A 12,127-nucleotide genomic window follows, 5' to 3' on the forward strand; every position below is an offset into this window, starting at 1 on the left:
GGTGGGGGTGGGTAACCAGAGATTGAAGCCAGGTATCACTGGGCCACATCTCTAGAACTTTTTAATTAATTATTTTTATTTTGAGATGGATCCCACTAAGATGCCAAGGCTGGCTTTGAACTTACAATCCTCCTGCCTCAGTCTCCCAAGCAGCTGGGGTTACAGGTGTGTCCAAAAGTTCTTGTAACACTATACATCACTGTATCTCAAGACATCATATCAAATAAAAAAAGTACTAAGGGTAATGGAGAGGAAAATCTTAAAATGTAGGTAGAAGAGTGCTCTGACAGACTCAGAACAACAACAACAAAAAAAAACACTCAACACTTCTTATTATATACCCATCTTTAAAACTTAGAACTCACTTGCAAACAGTCAAAAAATGTACCAAAATGTTCCTTGTAGATGTGGAATACAGTGGATTTGGCCATGTTTTTGAGTGTTTCTCCAACTAAAATCCATGGTAATTGAGTTTCTGTTTCAGTAACTGGTCCTAGTTTTTGCAAAATTAGTTTCACTGCCTGTAGTAATACAAGAACAATTTAAATTATTTTTAAGTATTAAACTGTGATTTACCATTCTAAATTAGCTACCTTAAAAATCTGTTCAAGAATTACCAGGGATATGGGAGCTTTGATGGTTAACTGTGACCCAAGGAATTCCCAAACTAGGGTGGGGAATTTTATTGTACAACTGACCCTCTCTACCTACTTGTGCCCATTGATATCTGTGTTATTACCTCCTACTATCCACAATGAAGAAGATAGAAATGACTCTGAAAGTAAACATACCCAGGGTTGATGTGTCAGAAAGCATTCTACTCTCAAGTATAACTAATTAGAACCAAAAAATGTACCTAGGGCCTACAGCAGGAAGCAATGTTATTAATCCTCTAATTTTCCCACTTAGTGCTTTGTATTTGTTCTAGGTTATCTATCATTCTGCCATAACATTTGCCTAATTCTTCTCTATTTTTCTCTTTAATCCTTTTACATAGACCCCACCCACAACTTCCCATCATTAATTACCTGGCCTGTACAGGAGTGAAACATATTTCTAACTCCTTTGCACATTTCAAAGAGCAACTGCCCAACACCTTCCACCTTTTCTGGATGGTCATTAAGATCAAGGAACATTAAATTGAAAAGCGCATTTTTATCAGAGACCTAAAATATAAAATGAAAAAGTATATTTTCAACAAAAATACATTCAAATGAAGAAATCTTACTTCCTATTCTACATATTCTTATTTAAACATACTTAGCAAACAAACATTTGTAATGTTCTTGAGTTACTATAATAGTGTACTCTCGTTTGTACAATCACATAGAGGAGTGATGAATTCACTAGTATGATAGGCAGATACCTACCCAAAAAACTACATAAGGCAACATTCTATGATTTAAAGCAAATCATATATTTGTATTTTATGAGTGTGGAAGAATGTGATACCTATTTTTTTGTTGTTGTTGTTACAAAACCTGTCTAAAATTTACTAGGGAAACTTTTAGACAAACATAAATCACACTACGCTACCATTTTTCAAGGAAACTGTTACACAACTTCCTGTTCATCTTACTGTGAATGTATTACGGATTTGAATTTGAAAATACTTTTGAAATATACACACAGAAAGTTACCAAAACCTAAATAACAAGAGTGACCCCAAATTACATCAAATTAATTAGTGAGCAAAGACTAAACTTTACAGAGATATAGTCAAAGTAGTATCAGGTTTGTCTATGTATTTTAAAAGGTTAATCCATAATAGTCATATTATTACAAAGTGTCTACTTCTGGTCATCAGATTCTTGATGATCAACTAGCAGCAAATATATAAAACATCAAACTAACCTTTCTCATCAAAAATGTAAAGCTTTCAGCAGCAAAATTTCTTATGTGTAGTTTTTTATGAGCCAGGAGTGTACTATACATGCTATAAATGAGAAAAATAAGACAATTTATTAACCATATAACTCTAATAAAGATATACTACATGTCAGCAATAAAACTAACATTGTGCTAAGCATGCGAGGAATACCTAAGAGGTATAACACAAGTTTAACATCTTAATTACTGGGAGATTTGACATGTCAAATGCAAGACTTGAGAGTCTCACATTCAGTGGTGCTGGTCTTATAGCAAAGACTCCATGAAAAGCTAAAATTAGCAGTGAGTTCTGAATGACAGAAATTCTATAGGGAATGTTAGGATAAACAGAAGAATAAAGACAGAACAGGCAGCATTGATCATGGTCAAGAAATAATAAGGAGGCTATTCTGTCTCAAAGAGGAAGAATGTTGGTGGTGAGATGCAGAGGCTAGGGGAGAATAAAGGTGGGAGGCTGAAAAAAGCTGCAGAAAAAGTTACTCAGGTAAACAGATAGCTGTGAACACCAAGCAGATTAATTTGAACTCTAACTTACCTCTACGCAAGAACTTAGTCTGTGTTACTTTCATTTAATCAGCACAAGAACTCTATGAGATGAGTACTATTATTACTCTCATTCTACAGATAATGAAACTGAGACAGAAAGACTAAGTAACCTGCTGAAGGTCACATATCCATGCAGCTATAACAAATTACTTACATAAATTGGCCTCTCTAATATGGAAGAGCATGGAATATGAATCTCTCTCTCATTTTGGCCATATTCCTAGTTCCCCACAACTTCTTCCTCACAGCAGGTACTAATAAATAATGGCTAAATAACAAATACTTTCAGAAAGATTAATTTGGGAGCAAGAGAAAGGATAAAATAAAGGGGAGGGGGGAGAGACAGGTAATCCACTTGGAAAGCTGATAACATCATGCAAACTTGGGCTGATGATAGAGGAAAATGGTGAAGGATAGACCCAAGAGACATTAAAGTATCTGCTGCAATGAAATAAAAAATCTTACAGTAGTCCACAAGACCCACCATGAACTGGCCCCCATCTACTAGTACTCTGACATCACCTAATTGCTCTTATTATTATTCATGTTCTTCATTGAACATGCCAGGCATGTACCCCAGATGTTTCTCCCCCATTAAAATGTCTTGGTAAGAAGAGGGATTTTCATCTTTTATTTGTGACCATATCTCAAGTGCCTTCCAAGCAGAGAGCATTCAGTAAATACTCAGAATACGTGTGTACATAACAGCATCAAGTGGATTTAGAGTCCTTGAAGATGACTGTGTCAAATATGCTTTCAAGGTGTGATACAGGAAGACTGTCAGTATAACTGATAAAAAATGGGCAACCAAATGGGACTTGGTACAAGGTATGCCCTTAGTTCATATTTATGAGCACAGGAATAAATAAAAGGTAAGAAAAGATGGTGTGAACAGAGATGTGTTAAAAACCTGGTTTTAACAATATTCAAGTAAAAATATCCAGGCCACCGAAGATGTCACACACTGAAAGCAAATAAATTTAGAATTAAAGAACTTTTCTTAGGGGACATAAAAGTGATAGTTTTTATGACAGCTGAAGTTATAAAACCAAATAAACTATACTCCCCTAAAAACCTCATAGGTTGTTAATGACACAATCTTGGCTTTTAATCATTTTATTCAAAGCTTCATAGAGAACTAGTCAAGAGTAGAAAAATACTTCTTTCTCATTCTTTGTTCAAAGTTCCTAAAAGAAAAGGGTGGGCAGGTAAAGGGGGTGGCACAAAACCACTGTTCTATCCCATACTCACACTTTCTGATAGCGGGTAAACAGTTGACCGATGATCTTAAGTATTCCTGTGGCGATTACCACGTTGAAACAATCAGGAGACCAAATCCCATCAAATACCAAATTTAAGCAGATAATAATCTTTCCTTAAAATGCTACCATGGAAGTCATTCTCCTTCCCTATTTACATAAGCTCAAAAATATTGGGTATCTCTTTTGGCTTAGTAAGCATAATGGTAGCTGGGTAAATAAGTGTTTAAGACAGGATTCTGAAAGAGTTCATGGGTTTTAAGGAAACAGCATTATACTACAAATAGTTAAAATGAAAGCTGTGTAATATAAATGATAATAAACAAATGCTTTCACTTCTGGTAAAGGTGCCTGGGAATATTTTTGGAAGTTATGAAATCCAAGTTAGGTTTGGATGACTGGGTATAATTTCAATAGTTGTAGATGAGAGAAGGTTACGTCAATATAAACAAGACACATTCAACGCAGATTGCTAGACTAGATAATGAGTCACTTTGGCTGGCAAATCAACTCTATATAAGGAAATAATTAGGCATCAAGTTGCAAAGGTAGTTTAGAGTCAGGAAGTGGCCAGACAGAAGAGAAATATAAATAAAAAAACATACTGGAGAGAGAAAAGGGTCACCTGTATATATTGGACATGTCCTTCACCATCAATCTCCACAGGTACTTGTAAAGATATGACAGTGAGGTAAAAGCCCATTCTAACAATTCGGTGTCCTGGGTCTCTAGGATAGATGTGATGGTCAGGAAAAAATCTTGAAAGTGTGGATAGAAATCCATCTGCAGATCTCGTGCCAACTGTACAACCAAACTGGATTTAAAAAAGAAGAAACTGATTATGTAGTTTTTTTTTTAAATAAAGGCTATAAATCTATATGATGATAGATTACCTATGATCATCAGATTAATTAATTCAAAAATACTTCTAAATCAAGTCTTAAGAGATACAAAATTCTTCAGATCTTAAAGTGTTCAACAAAAAAATCAGGTCAGAAGGTACATTCCTTCAAGGTTGTAGTTACCTGCTTCCATAGTATAAAAAAAAAGGGGGTTCTTTTAGGAGTACATGAAAAATGCAAAATTACACACCTAGGATTCTGTTTAATGATAATGCACATTTTCCTGATATTCTGATCTAACAGGAAAGGTAAATTCTTCTTGTTTCTAAATTACAAATATCTGATCCAAGGCATGTGTAGCTATAAAACACAATCTTTCTTAAAAATTAAAAAAAATATCAAATTTTCTCTCAAGATGTTACTTACTCCAAAAGGGGTTGGTAGGCAAAACTGTTCTTAATTTGCAGGTGAGTCTTCAAACTCTGAACGATCTCATTTTGATGATAGACCAACTGATTAAATGATTGGCATTTGCCAATAACTTCTTTGTAAAATTTGCCTGGGTGAAAAAAAGAGAAAGGAATGTGTTCTGCTTTCTATCACATTATTATTTAGCTGTTTTGAACATATAAAGTACAAATTAAAACAAAATTTAAAATACCGAAATGTTCCGTAAGATTTAATTCTCTCCATTTCAGCAGACCCTCAAAGAAGTAGGTTTCAACCTCCTGCCAAGATTAAAGCAGTCCATTAATCAGACAAGTACAAGAAAACTATGACAAAGTTTAACAATAATAATAATGATAATAATATTAATATGTTAAGACAATAACTAAGAGTTTAAAGTCTTTTTTAGTTGTTTTTGAAAAGTATGTTAACTAACACTTTAAAAAGCAATTAGAAATGATAGTATCAACAGATAATTTATAAAAACAAAGTTTTAGGCTGGAAATGTAAATCAGTAGCACAATGTTTGCCTTCCATGCACAAGGCCCTGGGTTTAATCCTGAGCACCAACATATAAAAGTAAAATAAAAACAATGCTTTGTTGATTTGGTTGTATTGAATAATTCTCTAAAGCCCACAAAATAGTCATATAGGAAAAAATTCTTTTTCTATTTTATTTTATTTTTTTTGCAAGTTTAGACACAGAAAAAAAAAAGTGCGGACTCTTTACAGTTCTTTCATGGTGATTTTGGAAATAACTGCTACAACTTTATGGCGAAGATATCTGGCATTTCTATTAAAATTAAAAATAGATTTACCCTTTGATCTAGCAACTCTAGTTTTTTGAAACAAAAAACTGCAAACATAGAAGTACAAAAATGTATATTCAGTTCTACTATAGTGGAAACAAAACAGCCTAAAAGTCCAACAATAGGAAAACTGTTGGAATAACTATAGTCTAAATGTAGTAAAATATATTATGTGGCTATTGAAAAAGAAGTTCAATCCCCAGCATTAAAAAACAAAACAAAACAAACAAACAAACAAAACCCCACTATGTTTTATATTAAACTAGGAGGATATTGAATGTTGATATATTCCCAAAGTGACAAAAGCCAAGTTACATAGTGAAATATATGTTGGGATCTAATTTTTACAAAACAAAATCCTCTGTAAATGTTGGCGTATGTTTATATGAGTATGAGAGAAAACTGTGGAAGAATACACATATACTGAACCATTAATGATGATTTCCTTAGCAATAAGGAGAATTGTCTTTTTTCTAAGTTCACAACATGTTGGTTATCTCATTAACACAGTATATATTATTTTGTTCTTTGAAAGATAAAGCCAATAAGTAAATCATTACCATGCATGTGTATATATGCATATACACACACACACACATACATATACAGAGAGAAAGACAGAGACAGAAAATACCTAGGCACATACCTGAACAACATGCCAAAAAAATTTTTTTTCGGGGCTGGGGCTGTGGCTCAGTGGTAGAGCACTTGCCTAGCATGTGTGAGGCACTGGGATTGATTCTCAGCATCACAGATAAATAAATAAAATAAAGGTTCACTGACAACTAAAAAAATATTTAAAAATTTTTTTTTCCATTAAATTGTGCTTTGAAAACTTTAAAAGATAAAAATGAGATAAAATAAAAATAAATAAGGAGAATATAGGAAAAAGAAAATCCCATTAAATTTTATTTAGCACCCCCAAGGTAGAAGAAAACTAAACATTACAGTTTAAAATCTAAATGAAAAAGATATTTCTAGCATTCCATACTGACTGACACATGTCAGACACTTATGACATACCACATCCCTGCTCTTCCCACCAAGAGATGGAGTCTATTTCCTAATCTCATGAATCTGGCCTGGCCTCAAGACTTGCTCTGGCCAATAACATTCAATGGAAGAGACACTGTGACACCAAAAGCAAGGCTTTATGAAGTTTTGCAGCTTCTACTTTTACTCTCTTGGAAAGATTCTCCATCATAAAAAGAAGACTAGTCTATTGGAGAAAAAGAGGCATGAGGAGAATCAAGACCAACAAGCCCCAGCCAGCTGCCAATCATGTGACTGAGGCCATTCTAGACCACCCAGCCCAGGATCCTATCCCATGCTCTCTAAATTAACATTCTACCCCTTAGTACTTTTGAACTTTTCTATGGCTTAAACTATAAACCATCTGCTGAATGTCAAATCTAATTCTACATCTGAAATCATCTATTCTCAAGATCCATATACCCAAATATCTTTTGAATAGTATCATTTTCATGTCCATAGGTACTGAATATCAAATTCTACTAGTCTCAAATGCAACAAATTATTCTCTCCAAAACTCATGCTCCTCTTCGTACAACTCTATCTTGATAAGTGACATCCTCAATCACCCAGTTATAAGAACCAAAACCTTTAACACCATTCTCCTCCTTCCTGCATATCCAGTAGGTCATACTTCCTTAGTATCTTTGGAATTTTTCCCTTCTCTCCATCTTGACTGGAACTACCCCATAATAATTTCTTACTTAAAATGACTACCAGATCCTTACAACTGGTTGCTCTGACTCAAGACCCATTCTTTCCTCTACACTAAAAGCAGATCAAAAACTTAAAGCTTGATTCACGTCTCTCACTCCCACAGCTTCAAGAAAAATCTGAACTTAGAATGGTATATGAAATTCTTTCTTTGTATTGCCTTAAATGTGACATGCAATTTCCTAGCCTCTGTTCCTTTATGTAGGCTTCTCCCTCAGCCTGGAATAGCGCTCCCTGTCCTGCTTGCCATGCCAAAATCTATACAAACAATGAAATTCAATTCAAGTAGCATCTTGTCTAGATCACCTCTTTGACACCACATTCTATACCTCCAAAGCATTTAGGGTACTCTGTCTTCACTATGAGTTCCCAAAGCATTATGTGCTTACCTAGGTAACATGATTTAACACACTGAACCTATAAAGACACAATGCATTCAAAGACACAGTGAGTAGACTTTGACTAGAGCCAAATGAAGAATAAAAACTAAAGCTGAATTCTCAAGTTAAAGGCATGTTATACAAGACCTTAAAAGGTTAGTTAGTGAAGGAATAATGAATTGATACAGTAAAATGAGGAAGATTTCTGTCCAAAGGGATGACATAGTTAGAAGTGATTTGAACTGGAAAATCATGTAGTCTAACCCCCCAATTTTTTTTAATAGAGGAAACTAAGCCCCAGAAAAGTGACTTCATCAAAATCACTTTAAAATAATACAAATATGCAGCAGTGCTCAGAATGCAAAAGAGAAAAGGAAAGGCTTGAATCACAAAAGCCAGTTGATTATCAAGTCAAATCAACTGCCTTTATAGCATCACTCAACAGAACTTTCTGCAAGGATGGAAAGAAATGTTCCCTATCTATACTTGTCCAATATGATAACAACTAGCCACATATGAACGAGCTCTTTACATTTCAAGTATGGCTTCTGTGTGAGACACCACAGGTCTAATACATTTCATGCTCATGTAAGAATAGTTTGAAAAAGAAATCACTTTTATTAATAGAGAACACTGAAAAAAAAAATACAGGAAAAGCATCACAAATACTTTAAGACTTTCTAATATCACATTTTCTTACCTCCTTATAACTTGCTGTTCTATCGATACGGTGAATAATATCAATATTCACATTCCCCAATCGTTCAGCAAATGTAAGAAACTGGGGAGGGAAAGCATATTTAAGATACATTATCATTTAGTACTTATAGCATCTTGAATATCTGAGAGCTATATAATAATCATATGTGGGCAATTTTCTTGTGAAACCAAAAAAAAAAAAAAAAGTGTAAAGGTTCAAAAACCCTTATGTGCAATCATTACAAATAAATGTATGCTTTGCTTGGCATTTCAGACTTGTGTTTTCTATCAATCATAAACTACATAAACGAATTTTAAACTAAAAGAAAGCATCACTGATGAAACACAAGGGTAAGTATAAAAATAAATGAATGGCACAAGACTTTAAACAAAGACACTGCATTACTACTGGAGGATAATTAATTTTTCTGTATATTTGCATTAAGTTCTTCCAGCTATGTCATTTCAAATAAGATTTCCATACTAGACTGGTAAACCTAGGTAAACGCTGACGATTAGATTATCTGGATTTATTAGTTTCACACCACTACACAAGCGCAGGGACCCAGCTAAGTTGTTGCAATAAGAGTGATTTTTAAACCTGCAATAAGAGTGATTTTTAAACCTGGAAACAAATTGCCAGGAAGCACCCAGAAAAAGAGCTACAGTAGCCATTAGCTGGAAGTCACTTATCTTCTCCCGCTCGGTTTTTAAAGATAAAAAACCAAGGGAGATTCTGGGATAATAAATTTCACTCTAGACTGAAAGGAACCCGGGACGGCCCAAATCTCACAAGCTGTCAGCGAAAGCTTGAAAACTTTCCCTCTCCACTTATACTACACCCGGAATCTTCCACTTTCGCCAGAGCCTCCTGACAAGTGTCCCACGCTCTGCCCAGACTCTGCAGCCCCAAGAGTTCCTGTGCCAGTCTTAAGCTGAGGCAGGAGGTACCCGCGGCTCCCGGCCCAAGCACTCGCGCTCACCCGGTAGGTATTCTCGGCCTTGTGGGAAATGGGTTTTATCTTCATGGCTGAAGAGGGGCAGCGGCACGGAGGGCCTCGAAATGGGTCGAAGCTACAACCGATCGCTGCCAGGAGAAAGTGGCTCGCATGCGATACTCTCCGAGTCTCAGTGGCCCAGTCTTTCTCACGTGCGGATGGAGTTCCAGGGCAGCGCCATGTTGGGAGCGGGGTGGAGCCTGAGTGGGTCACGTGGGCGGAAGAAGCGTCGGAGCAGGCGCACTCTCACGGGTCGGAAGCGGGCGAGGGTCGGGGCTGCGCTGTCCTGGCTGGCACGTGGCTGTGTGTTTTTTTTTTTTTCTTATTAGCAGGATAAGTGTTTTTATTATAAAAGAAAACATGCGTGGTGCTTGGGATGTAGCTCATGCTAGAGCACTGCCCTGAGTTCGATCCCAGCACCCTCAGGAAAGCAAAAAAAAAAAAAAAACCAACTAAGTTTGTCATCATTAGCAGCTAACATTAGCTGCTCCTCACTATTACCCTGCACCGTGCAAAAGCTCTTTCCATTCGTAATTTCACAGTAAAGCTGATTGTGAACGCTAAGCATAAAGGAGGGTTGTATCTTCAAGCCTCTTTGGCACGCTAGGAAACAGATTATGCAGCTGGTGTCCGAATTTAAGACTGAGGTCACTTGCTTTTAAATTCTGATGACCACTCTGCTTGGAATAAATTTTAAAAACAGAAAAGGAAATTTAAAGAAAAATCTTTTACTTTCAGGTACTGTTAACTCATTTGGTGTTTTTTTCCTATTTTAATGTCTATGCGTAGCATATATTTAAATAATTGTACAATTTTATAATATACACAGTTTTTAGATATAATTTTAAACATAATCCCCACACACTTAACATTGATTCGTTCAAATATTTACTTAGAGTCTACTATGGGCCAGTATTCTAGGAGTGAACAAGAGAAAATATTAATAATTATGTTTGTAAATATTTAGTTTGAGTTCCTTACATCTTGGGGGAGAGCCGAGGAGAGATGTTAAGTAGACATGCATACGTAGCTGTATATATCAGCATAGACGTCAGGACTTAAGGTGTGACTTAAATACATTAAATGCCACTAAATACCTCAAGCCTGAGATACTGGTGACTTGGTAGGAGAATCAGTGAAGTAGAAATGGGTTAGTCATGGAATGGAAACAGAGTCAGTGGGCAGCTGTCCTGGACACTGAGGGTAGAGAAATCACTGTTGGATATAACAATGTGACAGTCTAATTACCTTGGAAATACAGTCTGGTATGGAGGAAAAGAAACAAAATATTAAGGGATCAAGGATCAAGGAAGGAATCACGTGAAAAAGTACAGTAGGCACAACATATTGAAACTGTTATTGTCAATATATCACAGACATTTTCAATGTCATTGCAAGGTCATTTAAAATATTTTAATGGCTCCATAGAATTTATGGATTTTACTTTTTAATAACAAAATATCATAAAACATTGAGATGCCCCATAATTGGTTTCCAGTAGGCTAATAATTGGCCTTTTTTATTTTTTTCTCTTGCTCTCTTTAGGATATGCTTATCCTTTTAGGGATCACATAGCCCTCAGGAAAGTCTACCAAAGCTGTAGACCTTGTCCCCAGAAAAATGTAAGTAAGTTTATTCACACTAAAATGTATAGATGATTTCATAGGTTTGAAGCCTGCAGTTAACTGAAGGTGGGAATCCCTACTCTAAGCAAAGTTCCTTATCTCTTGCTAAAATTGCTACCAAATAATTGTACCCCTTTTTTCTTTGTTATTTGCTTTTGGTAATAGTTAGTGGGACAATAGAGAATGGGGAGAAAAATGAAAAATCAAGGAAACTAAAAGAATGGTAACTTATACATAAGTTAAATTGACCACTTATCTTTCATATCCATTTTTGTCTTGATTGTTACTGGACAGTTGCTTCTTTGAATAAGAATTGCTATGTCATTGTGCATAGGAGCTTGATCTCTACTGTCAGGGCTCCCAGACTCACACAAGTGCTCTGCCACTGCTATCTGAGTCTCAGTTTACTTTTCTAAAATCAAGAAGAATATATTGATTCTCAGAATGTGGCTTCTCTGACTACAGCATCCCACTCCTGAGTCCTCAGAGCCCCAAGAGGAAGTAGGATGATAATCTCATTAACACTAAAAACCAGGAAAACTTGAACCTATTGTGACCAAAAAGTGAATCCAGATACTAGTTGGAAAAAAAATTTCTCATTTACTCAGTTGACAAGCCTTGGCCTAAAGGCTGAGGTCCCTGTCCTCAGGAAGGTCATGTTCTAGTATAGGGATATAAAAAAATAAATCAACATATACATTTATAGACTATCAGGTGTGATAAGTGCTAAGGAGATAAATATAGTAGATGAATATTGAGAATGACAGAAACTATTAATAATTCCACAGAATTAGTACTGTTTCATTTTTAAGAAAAAGAACCCCATCACCACTAGGGCTGGGTATATAGCTCAGTAAGTGCTTGCCTTGCATGCACAAGGCCCTTG

The 12,127-nt window shown here is 35.6% G+C and overlaps 1 protein-coding gene across 1 annotated transcript in view; it reads right to left on the minus strand.

Annotated features, from left to right (window-relative positions):
* The window catches only part of Utp20 (UTP20 small subunit processome component), a 94,744-nt gene extending 84,918 nt beyond the window's left edge, over positions 1-9,826 (minus strand). Inside the window, exons 1-8 of the mRNA XM_015482871.2 lie at positions 9,602-9,826; positions 8,620-8,700; positions 5,199-5,265; positions 4,964-5,096; positions 4,321-4,509; positions 1,855-1,936; positions 1,029-1,166; positions 366-521 (exon numbers count right to left, since the gene is read on the minus strand). Coding sequence (XP_015338357.1) covers positions 366-521; positions 1,029-1,166; positions 1,855-1,936; positions 4,321-4,509; positions 4,964-5,096; positions 5,199-5,265; positions 8,620-8,700; positions 9,602-9,646 — 891 coding nt within the window. The 5' untranslated portion in view covers positions 9,647-9,826. The remainder of the gene's footprint in view (positions 1-365; positions 522-1,028; positions 1,167-1,854; positions 1,937-4,320; positions 4,510-4,963; positions 5,097-5,198; positions 5,266-8,619; positions 8,701-9,601) is intronic.
* Positions 9,827-12,127: the final 2,301 nt, after the last annotated feature.

Source organism: Marmota marmota, unplaced genomic scaffold (genome assembly GCF_001458135.2).
Source record: "Marmota marmota marmota unplaced genomic scaffold, marMar, whole genome shotgun sequence".
Classification (NCBI taxonomy): domain Eukaryota; kingdom Metazoa; phylum Chordata; class Mammalia; order Rodentia; family Sciuridae; genus Marmota; species Marmota marmota.